Below are 19,930 nucleotides of genomic sequence, written 5' to 3' on the forward strand. Positions count from 1 at the left end.
CACCCCACTCAGCAGTGAGACCAGTGCAAAACCTGTCATCACATCTTTTCTCTGACTGGGCCTCTTTCACACACCTCATTTCCTTTGTATGAATGATGGTTTAGACAATGTGCTTGTGCAGCAGCCAACATGTCTGTTGGTGGAGCGGGGGGCTTTGTGGACACAGACACAGGTGTTCTTTAAAAATAAAGCTTTTTAGAGTTCTGTGCATTAGCTCACACGTCACTGAGAATGACAGTGACAAGTTTTTAGCATTCGATGTGTGTTGTTATCTTTGTGCATCAGCAGCTGAGTGGCCTAAGCAGCAGGAGTGCTAACCATGCTAACGCTACATGTTTACACATGCAATAAATATGTGGTTACATGTGGCATGATCCCAAATGAACAGCTACTTTTCAGAGTAATACATGTTTTTTTTATTCCAGTGAATGTAAGAGAAAGGCCTTTGTAACTGAAGCAAATTGTTGCTAAATTCAAATATGAAGGGGATCATGGGGAAGTAAATGGATGCATGTGAGTTCTGTTATTAAAACTTCCCATTAAACTTGAGGATCAAACTGTTTTCCAATAATGCCACACAATTCTTTGAGATGCCCTATAGTACTATTTACTTCTTACACTGAAATCAAAGGAATCCTTAATTATTTTTCCAAGAACATCTAACGTGCTAAATGGTGTGGCCTTTTAATTCCAGCGCCTGTTCGTGCCTGTCTGTGGTAGCCAAACAGCTTCAGGATGCACTCATGCTGATCTTGCTGCACCACAGCCCCCCCACGCCGTCAGCTGCCTGGGTGTTGTCTCCACATACACACAACAGCCTTCACTTCTCGTAAACCCTAACAGCACTTTGCCACTTTAAATGCACCAGCACATCCATTTATCAACAAGCCGATCAAATCGATCCGAAAAATAAAATGAATATGAAACAGCTTCTTGAAGTGCTGCCAAACACAAAGCTGTGCATATTTATTAGCAGATGGTTCTGTCTGCCCAGCTGCACATGGAAATGATGGATTTCACTAAGGACTCTGGAAAGATGTGTTAATATTTTTAGGAACAGTAATTCAACCAGAAGCAAAATTGTTCTTTGCACTCATTGTTGCTGCTCGCTACGCTGTCAGGCTACACAAAGAGCCTCACAGAGCTGCCGGCTGCATCTTTTCACCTGTCAGCTTTCCTGCAAGACACTTGGAAGATAAAAGTTTACACTAAATCACAGTCATGTTACATACAAATCACCAGATACCAGAGCGTCAGTGACTGCCGTCACATGACTCCTTAAAGTTCCTGAGCAACACAGCAGGTATTATCAACCGAACACCACACACAGCATCTGACAGCACCACACAATCTGAGCCTAGGAGTGTTGTTTACTGAGCACAACAGTCTTTCTCTTTCTGAGAGAGATTAACCAGCCCTGACAACGATTACATAAACAGGAGCACAGTGTCTCCATCTGGTTCTGTTCGGTTTGCTTGTACCGTACCTCCGATTAGTGCTTCGTCATTGTCAGAGTTCAGATTAGGATTAACCCAGCTGACACAACCATCAGTGTTTGTGTGTGCACACCACAGAAATACATTTTCAGGCATGAGGGTATCTGCTATGTGCTTGTTTTCTCAAACTATCAGCCCAGAAAGCATTCATAAAAAGTCAAGGTGACCTGTCTTTAAAAGTTTTTTAGTCACACAATACAAAAAACATCTTCAAAACAACCTTTATCTCCAAGATTAACAGTGTCAGTGATGCCCCATGAACTAAATGGGTTGTGTGTCCTCTCTCTTTGACATGACGTGACAAAAGCAGCTGTGCTCTTATCACTGTCTGTGTGAACATGTCCAGGTCGCGTTACCATAGCAACCTACAAAGATCATAATCACAAAGATGTTCACAACTGTGAGAAAAAGTAAAATGTCCCCCAGGATATGGAGAAAACTGAATACAAAAAACAAACAGACAAAGCATAAAATATGAGAAGTGAATTTATCAGTTTTGAGCATTTTGACAGAAAAATGGGGGAAAGACACACAAAGATGCTGCACATCACATCATAACTACTGTAGGTAACCAAAATTATAGTTTGTATGTCTTTAGGCAACTTGTGTCGATGTGAGTTTGACTGATGTGAACTGAGCTGCTTGTCCTGTTTGCACATTGAAGGTGTCCTGGCAACTTGTGATAGCTGCCTTTGTCGCACTGTACATGTGATACAAAGCTTCTGAAAAGCTGTCGAGGTGGAGCTGATTAACGCTCTTTGAACTGTTTATCTCGGTGTTGCTCTCACTGTATCTGCCTCTTCCCTGTTCAAGTCAGACAAAAAGTAATGACAAGGGGAGCAAGAAAGAGAGGAGAAAAAATGAGAACAAGAACAAGAGAAGGTGGGATTAAATGGCAATTCATGAAGACTGTCGCATGTTTGACATGAAAAGCCCTGAGAACTCAGGAAATTGGCTCGGCCTATTTTGGGTTAGGAGCTCTGGGGCATATCAATGACTGTAGGATGAAATGAGAGAGGCCCTGCAGAGCAGCAGTGGATGGAGGGGAGGCAGACCACTGGCTGCTAGGGTGAAAACAAAATGTGAAATATAACAGAGTGGATGACTAACGAAGTACTTTTGCTTCAAGGTCAGCTGATCAATGGGTGGTCCAAAAGGCCTATTGACTAGTAGCAGACTCAAAACAGTTTAATCTGTGTAGGATGTTGCTCCATTCAAAATATGACTGATAAAGCAAATTTATTGTAAAGATTCTTTAATGTTGTCTGTGTGGAGTTCAGTGCCACATGAAACTAGGTACATGATGATAGGGTTGGGGCATGAAGCCAGCATCAGTCTGACTCACTGAGAGACTTTTCAATTCAAATGTTTTTGAATGTCAAATTTCTTTTCTAATATTAGCTCTGTTTAGCAGGGCAAAAATGCGTACGACCAGTTACACCCGCTGTAATCTGAAGTGTAACTTCAGTGAAGGCTGCACCCAGAGATGCTTTGAGCTAAATGCAAGCCTCAGCATGCTTAAAATGCTATGGTAAGCATGCAGGTTGAGGGTGGCCAGTATAAAACTTTGACCTGCGGATTGTGCCTCTGCAAAAAAACAGAGAAAAGATTATCCTCTGGGGATCTGGAATATCTGGTAATCTGTCCAAGAGATACATTAATATGAATGAACACAATGACCCATCAGACCAACATCCAATAAAGAGTTTAATCACCTGCATTATGGATACAGACTGAGAAGTGTTGTGCATCCGACTACTTTGTTAACTGATAAATTGAGATTTCTTATTGCTGATCTGAATAAAAATGAATCACACTAATGGCATCTTAAAGCTTTTATTTAAAATGCCTATTCATCACCAGCTTCCTGCTTCCAGAGAAAAAAAATGGCTCAGCACTGTGCAGCTGTACGATTTTGATCACTGAGCTACAGTAGGCATTTCTGTCCTGCTGCCCATTTAATCAGTGCCCCATTGATTTTTTGGATCAGCTGTCTGCAGTGATTCCGCACATAAAACCATCAACTGTGTCTCCCTCCAATCAAGCCGCTCATCTCTCCATCTGTCTGCCGCTCTATCACAATCTCTTCAAGACACCTTTCCCATAATGTCTGAGATGTGCTCTTATAGTAATCAGTTAAGTGTCTGTGCATCATGAGTGTATTAACAAACACACCCTCTTGCAATAATGAGCTGTGGAAGAAGGCCATTCTCTATAAAATCTGTCTCTCACTTTAGTTTCCAATCCCTCCACATGGGCCCGACTTCACAGCAGGCGAACAGGCTGGTAGCCAAACACACACACTGGCATTCAGATCCTAATATGCTGCTCCAACGGGATGCAAAAATAAGCTACAGGCACCTGGTTGTGCCATATCCCCAGCAATATAAGGTCAGGTTAGCTATAGATGAAATAAATTGGAATTAAATAAAACTGAGTGAGGAGTGTAACAGGGAAAATAAATGAAAACCGACAGCAGTGCTCTGGTGGGTTCAGGTAGGAGCACCAGAGAAGAAAACAATAATAAGGACTGGACAAACTGAGGCAGTGGTGAATGAAGGAAATATATGGGGAAGCTGAATATGAGTGGAATAAGTAGATGGGAAAGCACTGAAGAGCATACGCATAATAAGCAAGCAGCTATAAGCATGTGCAGAGGAAGTGGGGCAGTGGTCACACCAGGCTGGCGCTGGGCGTGGACAGCTGGCTCGTCCAGGTGGCAGCAGCCAGACTGGAAGTGGCGTCTGTCTTGCCATACTGATAAAGACAATCTGATTCTCACAGAGCTAATCCATGCCTCCACGAGGCCGGTGAAACAACCACATTCTGCAAGCAAAAAAAAGTTTTGTTTTCTGTAAATATTTCTAATAAGCAGTGAAGCTATCCAACATTATCCATATCAGCAAATAACTTGAACTTGAGGTGAGGCTCCAAGTGTGACTGGAAATATTTTATTGATTAAATAAAAAAGTGATAAAAGAATCTTCTCAGTTTATTACAATCTAAAATACTTTTGTTTAGATTTTAGTCTGACGTAAGTTATTTGAATCATAATCTTGCCATTGTCATTGTCCTGTCATTGGTCAGACCAGCTGCCTCTACAGATATACAATTTTATAGTAACTTTATTCTCATCCCTGAAGACCAATAAGTTTGGTCTTCAGGGTTATTTATAATATTCATTTCATTTTATTCAGTGACATTCTACGTGCACTGTTCACAGCCTCCATCATGTTAACCTTATCTATCAAAAGAGCCTTACAGCCTGGTGACCCTGTGGCCCGAGGCTGTGCTGCCAATTGGTAACCGGCGATAAGAGAGAGAGCAGGGTTCACATACTCTGTGCACATTGGTTTGACTGGTTGTGTTAGCATGCAGGGGTGCACGATAGAGCACAATGAGCGATGTTAACATGAGCATTTCCTTAACCGAGCCAGACTCCAAGGACGAAACTGTCCTACATTGTCTGGAGAGGGCCAGGTCGACTGTTCAGGAAGTATCAACTCTGAATAATCTCTCCTTAAATCTCCATCAGACTGTCGTCTTATCTTTAGGTTTAAATACAGCACTGTGGCCTCATTGCATATATTGTCATCATGTATGAATGAATGGACATCCACGTGTCAAGCATATGAGACAATATGAAGACTGAAGCCATGAATGCAGAGCAGGATGTGTGGATGATTAAGGGCCACATTTATTCTATATTCATGCTGATACTATCAGGTAAAATAGGACAGAGCTGTGTGGAGAACTGAGCAGAGCACGCAAGAGACATTAGCCGTGAAAGATTTTGGCCTGAACTGAGCCGTCACAGGCTGCATGTATATTGCTGTCGGAGCCCTCAGGCTCCTCACTCAGACAACTCAGACATGGCTAATTCACCTGAAGATGGACAGTGCTAATACAGTCATGTAGTTGAGTAAGAAATATTCAGTCACTAAGTGAGTGAAAATTTAAGCCGCTCTATAAGAAACCACCTTCTCACTACTGTCAAAGACGAGAAGCCTTCATTCAGCTTCAGATGAGCATCTCTCATTGTTACAGGGGCACATCAGTGCGCCTCATTGGAGCTGATTCTGGGTCAATCCCCACACTTCATCATCCCCCTCTCCACCCCCCACCCTCATCTGCTCTGTCTGCTGCTCCATGGGGGAGGTGGAGGCTCCAAAATGATCTAAATTAGCTTGCTTTCCGACATTTTCATGACAGACGATCTTGTCAAGGTCAGAGAGGTGTCGTTCCTGTTTGACTCTAATTAACAATCAGAAAAAGACACTCAGCTCTGTGACCCTGTTTTATTTTACCATGAGCTGCCGTGAGAATATCTACAGTATAAAATGAGGAACACTTTTGTATGATTTAAAAAATGTAGAATAGTATCATAATAATTCAGGTCAGACATTACCACACTGTGTTCCATTTTCTCCATGCCCAACATACGTTGCTGAGCAGCAGACAGCTGCCATGACTCTGCTTGTCTGTCTGCCTCCCTGGAGGGCTGCTTAGCATTACCACCAGTGTAGCCTCCCACTCTGTCAGACAATGTTTAGCATGAATGCTGATGTAGCCAGCCGCTCTGTTTGTCTGAAGGTATGTGAAGGTATGTGACTTCTCTGCAGGTATACATGCACACACAAGCGTATTAGATAGAGGTGAGGCTTGGTAATAGGTTAGAGATAATGGGTGAAATGGAAAAACTGCCATAATCTGCCCAGGCAAGGTCATCAAAGAACTGTTAATCTTGGCATTCTGCAGCTAAAAGTAAAAAAAAAGAAAGAAACCACATAACAATGTGAAGATGATTTTCGTGGGATCAATATAAACTTTGAAAGGGTTAGGGTGGTAATGCAAGCAAAATTAAGCCAATCATTCTTTATTCGGCTGCAGCAACATGGCTGATTGTAGGTTTGGGTACAACCCTAAACAGCTGGCCCTGAGCAGAATGTCATCATTTTTTATTTGACAATAAAACTGTAAAGAACAAATTTATAGTACAACATTGTAGCATTAGTTAGTTATTTCATGCTGACTTCAGCTGTTTTGAATCCTTGTCTTGCTGTCACCTCTCCCCATTCACACACAACAACACAAAGAAACTCAGAGACACAAACTCCAGCTGAGTGTAAGCTACTTAACACTGAAGGTGATTATGGGCCAGATGGACACACACACACCTTTATATTTGTACACAGACAATGACAACCATACAGATACATGCACAGACATCGTACACAATCTTGCAACATTATACCTACACTAGTGTTTGAAAATTGATTTAAATGAACAATACAATTAATTCAGAAATATTGCAAAGAAAGAGACAGAGAGCAGAGCACTCTTTGCACAACTGAGGAGGAAGAATAGACTGTCCTGTTACTGAACACTGGCCAATCATGTTATGATTGATGATATTTCCACATAATAGGTTATAAAAGCAGAAGAAAATATCATTTTATACTCTTTAAAAAGATCCTTTGACATTAAAACAGAGAAGTAAATAAACACTTTACAGTCTAGACACAACACCTGAGGGCCTGCATCTCCCTGCCTCTTCCTCTCTCCATGGGAACAAAGCAAACACGTGCAGCTGTGCCCAAATTATTCATGCACTCGATGCTCACACATGCGCTCGTACACATACGCTCGTACACATACACATGGACACATGAATATAGACACACACAGTGCATGTTTGGCTAGCAGCTCATATTTTGCATGCTACAGTAGCCCTTTTGACAACAGACCAGACACTTGCTCCTTTTCCCCCTCCACCTCCCCACCTCCATCCTGCCCACCTCCCTCCTCTTTGATTTTTCTTTGCATTTGTTATGTTGAATTGCAGGAAGCATTGCCCTTTTCAGAAGAGCAGTTTATAAAAACAAAGGCGACATCAGAAATGGACTCAACAAACACTCTCTGTTCTCCATCTTTATCCCTTTCCGTTCTACTATACTCTAAAAATACAGCCTGGATTTCGCACATTTATCCTCCATTTTTCTGTCCTTTTTGTGTCTTTATCTGTGTGTGTGTGTGTGTGTGTGCAAGCTCAGCAGAGTGCACAAAGACCTGCAGTGACATCAGACTCATTCACACTGTGTCCTCTGTCTACACTCACCCAAGAGGTGCTCTGTTTAAAGAGCCCCTTCCCCCTCCACACACTCACACACACACAGCCCCCCTTGTGATGCTGAGTGACCACAACAATGTCAACATGCACAAATTAGTTATACAGTATAGTTTAACAAAAATATGCAGACTACAGAAACACCAAATAGAAACGCTTTTAATCCACAAAATCCTAATGGATGAGGAAACTCATTATGTTCTGGGCTGACGACACACATGCCACCAAAAAGGGTTTCCTTGTGTCCAAGCAGCATGAATAATGACAGTGAGGACTGTTTAGAAGACCAGCTGACATATGATGAGACCCTGATAATAGAAGAATGCAAATGTTGAACTGGACTAAAGTGCCTTTCATTCTCATTAAATTCAAATGAATAAATTCAAATCATTTCTGTGTGTGTGTGTGTGTGCATGTATGCATACGCAAGAGTGGGCAAAGAAGAAGGAGATGGTGGAAGAGAAACAGCTGGTCACAGATGTTATTTTGCTCACTAGCAAACCAAGAGAACAAAAAAAAAGTCAGAGAGTCAAACATTTAGAGGGAAGTTTAAATGATGGGGCATTATGTGAGAACAGAGTTTAGGCTTACTTTGAAATATAAGTGGGGTTGCTTTGTCACTGTCATGAGAAAAAGATGGTCAGCATCTTTAGTTGTAAGAGGCAGACAGGCCAATTTGCTGTGAACAGTCAGCAGCAAAACATCTTTTCAAAGCTGCCAAACTCCATTCACAAAAACTGTATTTTTACCTACTCAAATACTACAGTTGACGGGCTACCTCTGTCTCAATTGGTTCGTTTTTTTGTGCTATCATGCAATTTCTGTGTAATAACAGAACTGAAAGAGGCATCTAAGGGAGTTCATTGCTTGGCTTCAACATCACTACTCCTGTCTGCTTTACCAAACTGTATGCTGACCATAATTCATAGACCTGAACTGACAGTACATAATGATCATCATACAGCACAATGTGTATTTAGTCGATTGACTGATTTCTAGAAAGTATGTCAATAAAGGCTGATGGCTTAAGTTAATATTTCAGCTTCACACTCTTTGAGTTTTCAGTCCTATAACTGAATCATGTCAACATCAGCAAAGCAGGAAGTGAACAGGAAGTATGGACGATCCAGACACAGCCTTACAGGAAGTCATTCTGCAACAGCAGCACTACATTTGGGAGTACTGATGCACTCAGCCGGGAGAAGTTCATCAACAGCCGGCTTGCACAACTCATTTCACCACCGAAAGTTCATGCCATCATCAAAATATTTGTGATCTATCAGCTACACAGTAATGAAGTGCCACTTCCCTGGTAGGTAGGCCGTTCCAGCCATAAATCTCTTTTAGATGCTGAACATCATATGTCTCTCACTTACAGGAGTTATGTGATTGTTTGGCAACCAGGATTAAGAAGTGCAGCCCAGCAACCTCACTAAGTTCTTTGTTCTGTAGACCTTTTATATGACCTCAGTCTGCCACATAAAACCCCTGAGCATGCAGAGCTGGGTTATGCAACAGGTTTATTGTTAAAAAACTGGTGATGAACAAACACCAGTATCCTTATTAAGACCATACTGTTATTAAATGTTCAGAGTCTTTCTGTACATTTCTATGTTAGTTGGTGGGCCTCATATCAGCTCTGTTCTACACTGCAGTGCTCTAGAAGAACATACAGCCTCTGTGCCACTGTGGCCACAAAATACATTCACACAGAGCTGTTAGGTCTTAGAGGTTTAAATGGTAACAACAACAAAAAAATCATGTTACCACCACCAGCCAAGCGAGAGGAGGAAGTGATGCTCAGCTGTGGAGCTTGGGTGTGTGCTCTGTCATGTTTCCTGCTCCTCTTCCCTCAGTTTAAACCACCAATTAAAAACAACTTCAGCAGCAGCGACTCCCACCAATGAAGCAAAACTGCTTTCACTCTTCCTAATGAGCCACTCAATGTGTGTGTGTGTGTCTGTGCGAGGTGAATGTTGAGACCGTGTGTAAGAATGCTCTCATGAGGAGATTACGTTGCAGCACTACCCTGTGACTAGTACACAGTATAGCTCTTTCTTACACACACGCACACTTTCCCACCAAAGCGAGCCGTTTTTACGCCAACCCCCCATGGGAGGTAAGTAACCCAGACACAGCCTGTGTGTGGCAAACTATTAACACACACAGGAAACAGGCCAGACTGGTAGCCTACACAGGACATACGTCCAACAACAAAACACCACCATTTAATGTCTGTGTGTATCAGCTGAGAGGGGCCCTTCCACATGTGCGTTCGGCTACTACTGTTTTGCTTTGCTGCCAGTGGAGCATGTAAATGGATTCATGAAGTACTTCAGTTTGAACTGGTACACCAGAGCATGCTGTTTTTTTTCCTGGCAATTTATTTGAATAGCAGAGCTGAAATTAGACAAAGAGGATAGCCTTGAGGAAAAGACCGTTAAGGTGAGAACATCTAGGATCAGTCACAAGGTTAGAGACCACAACAGCACCGAACAGATTTGCCTTTGTGTCTATTTATACACACCAACAGAGGCTGACTTAGCACTTCAGAGAGGTAAGACACGTTGGTGGCTGGTCTTTAATGAATAAGCAGCACAGACAGTGCCTGTGACAGGACAGAGATCGATATGCAAATGATAAATTTACACACCGCCCATGACTCTCATGTCAAGTTTCAACCAGCATACATGCATACACACAAAAGCTGAGTTATTGACATTTTCAGAGGCACATGCGTGCTTCAAAAACATCCTGATATAAAGCTTTCAATGTAGTGTGAATGCAGTCAAAATAACATCAGCAGGGCTCCATTCAGATAAAGTGGACCTGAACAGCCAGGCACACACACAACATGACAATCACAACACATTCTCACACAACACGCTACAATTTGTACTTTCACCCAAGATGATGATCTCACTGGATAACTAGAAAGACATCTGGCCATGTGTTAGCAGACACGATCAGATAATCAGATATGCATAACATCCACAGCAGTCTCTGATGCCTGAATTTTACCTGGCCCCTCATGTATTCATGGATGTGGACAGAATAACAGCTGCATAGTTCTACTTATACTTGAAGCCAGTCTGCATCAGAATGAGCTTATTTTGTGAATTTTGTGAAGTGAATGCAGCAGTAAAAGTAAAGCAAGTAAAAGCCTCACCATGAACAATTTAACAACAGCCACTTAGTAGAGCGCTGCATTTCATGCATCTGGTCATGTCTGACTTGAACTGCAATGCAGATCAATTGACTTGAGAGTGTGTGTGTGTGTGCATATCCAATCCATTCCTCAGGCAGTCCAGTCTGAATGCAGGATTGTAGGTCAAGTCACTGTCTACATGGACATTGTTTAGGGAAGGCAGTGCAGACATTCAGGAAATGGATGCCGGCAACTTGTGTGTGTGTGTGTGTTGGCCCTCACGACAACCTCACCGCCCTCCAAATACATATTCACACATGCACACACAAACTCCAGAGTCCAAAGCTATGTGCAGTCAACTCGAGGGCAGAACAACATGGGAGCAATTAAACACTGTCCTTTCTTATCAGCCGCTGACTTTCTCTGGGAAAAAAAGAGCTGGAAAAACAGTGCTTATACAGCAGGAAGTTATCCTTCTCCATGTGTTTATTTGCCTGCTTACCATTTCCTGTCAAACACACACATGCCATGTAAATGCAAACAACATGATGAAAAGAAGCACTGCTAACTCACCTGACAGAGTTACTATACAAACACAAAGTCCATGCTAATAACAAAATGTGATTAGAATGCTCTCTCTGTGCTCCTGCTGTGAGTTTAGTAGGTGCCAGTGATGAAAACATGTGTGGTGTGTCACCTTTATTCATTCAGGTAAACTCCAACATCAAGCCTGGTCTTTGGGCCTCATTCAGTAACTGTAGTTGAGCAGCAGCCACCACCAGCCATCTATACCGCTTCTCTTTTCACTGTTTTTAGTCAGCACCACCTACTTCACTTCCTGTTACAGTTGTGGCTGTGAACAGGCACAAAAGAAATTCACTCAGCCGCCGACAAGAGACTGAAAACTCCCCCGGGGGAAATGGGGCCATCAGTTGTAAGGTTCATCTTAAAAGGCTGCTCTACAGGGCCAACCCCCTCTCTCAACCCCCACTAAGATCAATCAGTGGGAGCCCAAACTGAGCTCTGAGGGCCTTACATAGGTCCTTGATAATGAATCCATTTCACTATGAACAGTGCAGTGCTGTCCAACTATTTTCATTGGTACTCAAAACAAATCATCTCCTTGAGGATTCTCAGCATGACACAGTGAGTACAGCAGACAGAGTCTGTGAAACAGGCACAGACACAATGATGCCCTCCAATTCAGAGACTGTCAGCATGTTCCAGCACGTGCATTCACACATGTGATATCTTTAATTCTGCATTTATTTTTTTGAGGTGCACCTAGACATAAACCATTAACTACTAATACCTCCTCAAACCATCAAAGGCGGCCCAAGCTTTCGGGTGCATTTCCAACAAAGGCAGTGAATGACACAGCTCTGAAGGAGAGCCTCTTTGTGCTCGAATCATTTGCAGAGGCAGCATTTAAAAACACAAGAGCCTGCTTTAAAAACCTAATTATGGATCTAACTCTATGCCAAGCACTCAGTCAAGGTGAGGATGCAAGTCGTGGACTGTGAGGATTATTATACTAAAAATTGCTTTGGAGAGAAACGCCCATTCTCCTCCCTGCACCTGGCTGCAGCTGTCCTTGTCACTTCAGCCAATGTTAAATCCTGAATGCATGCTGCGGCTTCATATTAGACGGGCTGGTGCTGTGGGAAACTTATGGCCCCACAACATAAAAACAATCATAAGGAGATGGCGTGGAACAGACACATGCTTTGCCTTATCAATACTGTGCGGAGCACCACCCATGCTATCATAAAACCAGGTGGACTGCTGGAGCTGCAGCCTGCACTGAGCACACATTAGTGAGTGTTAATGCTACAACGACACTATAGGTGTGAGGGATGTGTTTAATTAAGACACAATGTGATCTGCTTTGGTCTGCAGATTTCCAGCAGCAGACAGGGAGGCTTACCTCAACGCAACCTTCACACAGCAGTCGCCCTGGCTCGCCATGGTCGCTTTCAAGGTTTACGGGCGGGATGTGGAGTATTTCGGATATTTTGGGTTGTCAGCGTGTGTAACCCGTGCGCTGCTGCTACGGCGGTGGTGGGTGTCTCAGGTCAGCGGGAGCTGCCGTCAAGACCTGCCGGCGGTGAGGTGCCTCTCCGGGACTCCTCCTGTCTTCTTCCTCTCCGCTGGGGCAGTCATTTCTGGATCCCTGCTGTTTGTCACATCGCAGTGTTTAAGCCGCTTCTTCTCTTCTTCTTCTCTTCTTTCCGTGGTTTCAGTCTCAGTCGCTACATCCTGTTTAAAGTGCGTATGAGCGAAGCTTATCAGCGCTGCTCTGCAGCCACACAGCTTCTGTCTGAGAGATCACGCTGAATGAGCTCTCAGACCGTAAACTAGAAGAGGTAATGCTGCCTTCAGGGACTGTAGGAAATAATGGTTCTATCGACCAAACTAACACAGTGGCTTTCAGTAAAGTAAGTAGTATCAAATTAAAATGAATGGATTCCTATCACATAAATATAAAAAAATATTTAAGGTAGCAATTCTTTCACCATATTATATGTATACTAAATGTACTGTTGTATTCATTATTCACTATACACCTGTCAAAGTAAAGAATGTAAAGGAAATCAAGTTAACAAAGAAAATTGAACTTGAAAAAAACATCTGATAATATTCCAGATCAGCAGTCTATTTATGTAGAACTTGATTAAATGTACCCAGGCCACAGGTTGGTTTTGCACAGTGTTGTAAATGAACCAGAAGAAACGTGCTGTTCTGCATTCACTGCTCTTTCTGCAAGGTTTTCCAATAATTCGAGTGTTCATGAACGCAGCAAAATCGCATAAGATTGACACAGAGCTAAACCAACAGCTAAATTAGTCCCGCCTTCCTAGTCTCCACACCCACAGCGGGCTGTTAAAGATTACAAACCAACATCCATCTACACAGCGTGCTGACTGCTGGCGGTGACATCTGCAGTCTGTTAAACTGCTATAAACAGAGAGAGAGAGATTGTCCCCATGACGGAGAGGAGTGGCCACCGGTAAGAACACCAGCAGGTCAAAGGTCGACACTCATTCAGAGGTTATTATGTGCAAGCTAAGGTGGAGTTAATTTGCTGTAGTTTGGAAAGTTGCACTCTTCCCTCTGCTGACTCATACTTCTTCAAAAGAGGAAACTGAAGTCCTTTCTGTTAAACAAATGCAGAGCTTACACTGTGTGTAGCATACACTTCCCTCTATAAAGTACTTTTTGCTTGTTCTGTTTCCTCAAACATTCTGACACAGCCAGGTTTGAATACTGTGAATAATCTATGCAAACTGAACAAAGCTCGCAGCTGCTGCTCAGTGATGCTGCTAATGCTTCATACAGATAGCCCACACTTACCAAAGCCTCTTCATTATGACTCATGTTCTGAAGTAATTCAATTAAATTGAGCAACACTTTTCCAATGACATAACATAACACAACATGACATAAATAAACATGTTTCACAACAGCGGACAGGTCCAGGTTGCTCTGCAGGGTAAGAACATTATTAATAGATAACTGTCCTGAGAACAGACTCTGCATAGATGACATTCACTTTTATACAATCACAGTCAATGGTTGCATGCAGTATAAATCCATTCAGAAAGGAGCTTATAGCTGCAAGTGTGTGTGTGTGTCCTGAGGAGCAGGTGGTGATGTTAGTGCTGCACATGCTCCGTTCCCCGGAAGCACTGCTGAAATCCACACAAGATTATCATCCAGTTATGAGGATAAAGCTACAATCCTTCTAGATCTGCTGGGAAGCAGCCATGGCAAGTGGGACAACAGATCGCACAAACAAGGGCAGTGCACCGCAAACACACACTCACCTTAGTTTGTGTCTGGTGAACCAGACCAGCTCATAGGAAATGTTACATAATTAGGCTGCAGGGTTTTCCTTGGCATATGTTTAAGCCCTTTCATTACTCTACAGGCGTGTTTACTGGATGTGTTTTTCCCTCCCCGTACATCAGTTCTTCAGCACTTTACAGCACATTTCATAATCACACTGTGTGGGTTGTAAGACCCTGAAGATATTTTAATATAGCAATTGCCAAACTGCTGCATAATCCCTATATTTGGGGGCACACGCAGCCAAAACAACGGCACCCTAATTTCATAAGAAGCGTTACAAGCCAATTGCTCCTGCCGCCTTCAGGTTCTGTCAGTCACGGAGAAATCAACATTTTATTTCTCCAGCTCTGATTTGACACTTTGCTTCTTCCAGTTGTGCTCACACACACGCGCACACATTTCTGGAGCTTATGATAATATCCTGGCCTGAAAAGATGGAGATGACTCATAATAACTTTGAAGTGCTGCAATATATTTGTGGTTATTTTCAAATGTGAGGAGAAATGGAAAAGACATTGACGAGGCATAAACACACACAGTTTCCAGAGGTCTATGATCATTCATCAAGAAGATGCATCTAGCACCAGCAAAATCCAATGTTCTGTTTATTTCCTTCATCAACCTCATCTCATTTATTCCAAAAGACAGGAAGTAAGAGAGAGAGAGAGAGAGAGATGGCAGATACGGCTGCACCCAAATGTATTCTCTGTCCTTATTCTTACACTTTGATGTGTCTGTAATCCCTCACATGCATTTTCTATATTTGGCTTTGAAGCCCCATAAACTAATCCCTCATTCTTCACTGTAACACAACTGTTAGAATTGGCCAGGATTAAGCAAAAGCACATTTGACGACTCACTTACTGAGAACAGAAAAAGCAGTGCATTTCCAAACTGAAAGAGTCAGGCAGGTGTTTAAAGATGTTTGCTTCTGCTCAGTTTTCATCACAGTTTGATGATAAGTTTAATAAATGTAAATGTTTGATGGTGGTTTATGCATGTGTGTAACAGGGGAGCTGCTTACGTGGTTTAGATTTATGTGTGTCAGCTGCAGCAGCGCACAGCACGGTAGGGCAGAGCCCATTCTTGGCAGTGCTGGACCGCCCGTAGTGTTTTGTCCCATCATCCTGCAGAGCTCCATTTTCACTCTAGTCAGGAGAAGTAATGGAGAAGTGTCTTTACTGCCAGCTGAGGAATGTTCAAAATACTATTTATTATTTGTGAAAAGTGAAAAGTAATGTATGATGAAAGGACAAGAGGACACTTATTATTAGAGGGTGTTTTTAATGTGGCGCTCTAACTATACAGCTACCATAAACATATGCAGTAGACTTTATGCGTAGTGTCACATATTGAAAACAAACATGTATTCCAATATGAATGGGTTAACCTGGTATCACAATAGAGTTCTATTATAGCATGATTGGACAAAGTACTCTATGTGCTGATGTATGTGCTGGAGCCTGGGTGCAGCTCATGTTCATGTACAAATCACCAGTCAAAGAGGTTTTCCACCGGTTGAGAGTGATCAGTAATGAGTTCTGGACATGATCCGCTATAAAGTAGACCTACATTTCAGCTCCCAGCCCCAGGGCACTTAATGACCCACACATAGCAGTGTGTCTACTCCCAGATCTGCTAGGCTGTGATCAGTGGTGGCCAGGATGGAGGCTGGACGGTGGCTTATAGTGGATGCTGCAGCCTCAGGGTGTAATAGACAAGTAGTGACAGTCTATAGCGGAGTGACTGTGTGTGGGATGAGGGGAGTAGGTCAACAAGAGGTGGTTGTTCTGTGGTCCTCTGCCCCGAGCTCATTGGGTGTATTTTGCCTTTACTCATTCATTCACAAGAGACTAATACAGTACATGTGTGTCAGCTGACATAACACAGGCTCAGCCATCACTCAAAGAACAAGCTGTCCTGACTTCATTGAACAGCAAAGTGTTCTAAGAGTACTTCAGTGGAATGTATTGCCCACAGCATCCATGTAAATGTAAAATGTGTTTTACTGTCAGCCACAAGTCAGATCTAGATCTAGGGACCACTGAAAAAGCAACTAATGCAGGATATTGCTCTGACAAATAATCCAGATGTAGTCCTTTAAAACAAGAAACAAGATTTTATAATCCTACAGTATAATGATCAACCTAATATAATCAATGGATGGGGCAGGTCTGGCCTTAGCCACAACTCCGACTATGACTGCAATTTATTTTAATGAAGAAATAAAATATTGGTCATGGTGATCAGGAGGTCCATCACAGGAGGGCCTTTAGAACTCTCCGAAGTGGTTATTGGTTGAATGAGATGAAGCTGAAATGGGGTGTTAGCTTCAGGTAAAGAAGAGAAGGCTCTCCCAGATGAAGAACCTTGATTTCTGGAGCTTGTTTATAGTAATGGAAAAAATGTTAGATGGGCCATGGACTGAATAAGTTGCTTCAAAGCCCTTAAGCATCATCGAAGGGTTAACAGCTGGCCACTGAAGACAGCACTTTAAATTTCCTTGTACTTGTGGCAATGACAAAAAAGATCTATTCTATTCTAAGACCTGCTTTTGCTTCTACCACAGCTGTGACACGGTCTAAGTAAGTAGTTTAGAGAATGGATGGACAGAGACGTGACTCTGCAGCAAGATGAAAGAGAGGAACTACTCAAGCCTCGGTTGTTTTCATCTTATACCAACAGTAATTATTTCATGTGCTTAAACTGTCACCTCATGTCTTATCTCTGTAAGGGCATCCCTCACCTTGTTTCTATGGAAACAGGCAGAAAGGGACAGGAAGAGAGATGCTGATGGGCAGAAAAGCCTCTTTGTGCTCACAGAAGCTCCTTAGAGCGAGGAGGCCTGCAGGAAGTAGAAAGGGTTAATCAGATGCATGCACACACCACTTCAACATGAAGCAAATGACTGAGGATGACTGCTACACAACCAGAACTCTACAAACAACGCAGATAAGAGGCAACAATGAAGGGTTCTGTGTCTGTAATAAAAACAGTAACAGTGACAGTCGGGCCGTGTTTATAATTGTTTAGAATTAATTTAATTTTCAGTATTATGGTGTATTAAATTAGAGACAACACATCACAAATGATTATGCACGCAGTGTGTAAAAACACAGAAGAACGGCAGGAACACACTCTTTCTCACACACATACACACTCACACACAGACACACATGAAATCACGTTCGATTCTCAGAAAATTAGATTGCTACCCTGAATAACTTGATTATAAACAGCCTCACTCTCGCACTGGGACTGTATCACTTAATAAAGCTGAAGCACAATGACACACTAGTGACCACAATCAAACATGCGCACGCACACACACACATCAGCCTTACAGACTTATACCACTGAAAAATATGACATAAAATGATAACTGGGACAAAGCTGAAAGTGAAAACGCGCTGCAGACACTTCTCACAGACGATCGTGGATTCTGGGTCAAATATCAGACAAAAAGAAGATATTTCTTCTCATATATTGGCTGTCAGCATCAGGCATGCGAAAATCCTTCTTTAAGCAGTGTGTGGGCCAAATGTAAAAGCAAAGGCATGTGTGAATCATACAAGTTAACTTTGTGTTAGAAATGATCTGTGGATACCACTACATGTGTTTGTCTGTTATTATGAATAATAATGAAATCGTGATTTCAAATTATATATTAATGTTGGCAGTTACCTGTATAGTTTATTGATCACATAGAAGATTAATATAAAAAATATATAAATGCCTGATTTAATATTTCAGATTATACAACACATAGTACACAAAACAGCTGACTAAGCTCCACCTTGTCAACACTGAAGCAGCTCACAGTAATGCCTCATATGAATAATAATAATATAATAATGCCTATAGAGTGTGTGATGAGTAACTTAATTTTAACCAATTACATGTAAAAAACAAGTAAAAATGACCAACAGCCACACACACACACACACACACAGCAAACAGATATTTTTAGGTCAGGTTCACCCCATTTAAGAACACATTACAAAAACATAAGCCTACTCTGGGTTTATCTGAGGATTAGTTTGGGTGAAGCAGCAGTGAGCAGACTAGTTTGTGAAGAAGAGATTTTATTGCGTTGTTAAATACAGTCCCATAGACTCCATGGTTTGACTGCAGCTCTACAGCTCTACCTAGTGTTTAACGGTAGTACATACAGTTTATCAGAGTTTATCAGAGTCTCTCCATCACTGGAAACTGCAGTAACTGTATCCCTAATTCATCCCCTCAAGGGATGTATTTCATCTTCAGCACAGTAAATTATAGTATACATTCAGACTACATTACAATAACATATGATAATTGCAATATTGGGTTACTTACCATGACCCATTTCTATTATGAAAGTTTGTACTTAAACACACAGTGGAGGAAGTTGTACTTATGATATTTTTATGCCATAAACATTCAGACTGAAATATTGAACACTTTCTTGCAACAGACTAATATATATTAGTTAATTATTTTGTCTGTTTAAAAAATGTATGACACATTTGTTAAATTTGCTTGGTTTCTAAATAACTATTGTAGTAGTTTGTAGGGAATGATGCAAATATGACCACCTTCCACCCTATTTTATAATTAAAAAAATATAAATGAATGGAATGAATGTTCCATAATGCAAACAATAATTAGTTTTTAAATCAGCATTAGCTAAAACATTAATAATGTTGACATAAACATTGTGGTCTGCATTGAGTTTATGTTTATACTCTTCACATAATTTTACAACATTTTTAGATGCGTGTTATTTTCACTGTGTAGTATTAGGTACTACTTAGATGAAATGCCTGAGACATAGATAAATCAGCCTCCAACTGAAAATGATTAGGTAACCCGGGTTAAATGTGAAACAGCTTTGCTCGCCTTCAGGGTAGGCTTGTTGAGCGGATCTTTTAACCATTAATCATTCATTATCTGAAGCACACAGCCTCCCCTGGAGAGCAAACCCTCTTAAAGCTAATAGCTACAGAGGGAAGGAGAAGTCATCCAGACTTTAAACACAGAGGAGAGGACCTTCCTGCTGCTGTGTCATCTGTGACCTCTACAGGACAGATACATGAGTTCATCCCTCATGCAGGTGTGTTTTCAGCACTGGGAGCTCTCTCTGGTTTTGAAGCAGGGACACTTTTTGAGCACTCATTGATGATGGATTTAAAGAGTGAGTGCATTGTCAACAAAACTTTTTAAGAACACGCGAAGGCAGTTGCATCTTCAGTCAGTCTGCTTTGTAAAAGCCAAGTTGTTGTTTTTCTGTGAAGGGACAGCTAAGAGGGCCGCCCTCCTCTCACC

The 19,930-nt window shown here is 41.9% G+C and overlaps 1 protein-coding gene across 4 annotated transcripts in view; it reads right to left on the reverse strand.

Moving 5' to 3' along the window:
- kif21b (kinesin family member 21B) overlaps window positions 1-13,115 on the reverse strand; it is a 52,921-nt gene extending 39,806 nt beyond the window's left edge. For all 4 annotated transcript variants that reach the window (XM_028405432.1, XM_028405431.1, XM_028405429.1 and 1 more), the window contains exon 1: window positions 12,699-13,115. In XM_028405432.1, coding sequence (XP_028261233.1) covers window positions 12,699-12,739 — 41 coding nt within the window. In that variant the 5' untranslated portion in view covers window positions 12,740-13,115. The remainder of the gene's footprint in view (window positions 1-12,698) is intronic.
- Between the last annotated feature and the right edge of the window lie 6,815 nt (window positions 13,116-19,930).

Source organism: Parambassis ranga, chromosome 5, assembly GCF_900634625.1.
Source record: "Parambassis ranga chromosome 5, fParRan2.1, whole genome shotgun sequence".
In the NCBI taxonomy this organism is placed as follows: domain Eukaryota; kingdom Metazoa; phylum Chordata; class Actinopteri; family Ambassidae; genus Parambassis; species Parambassis ranga.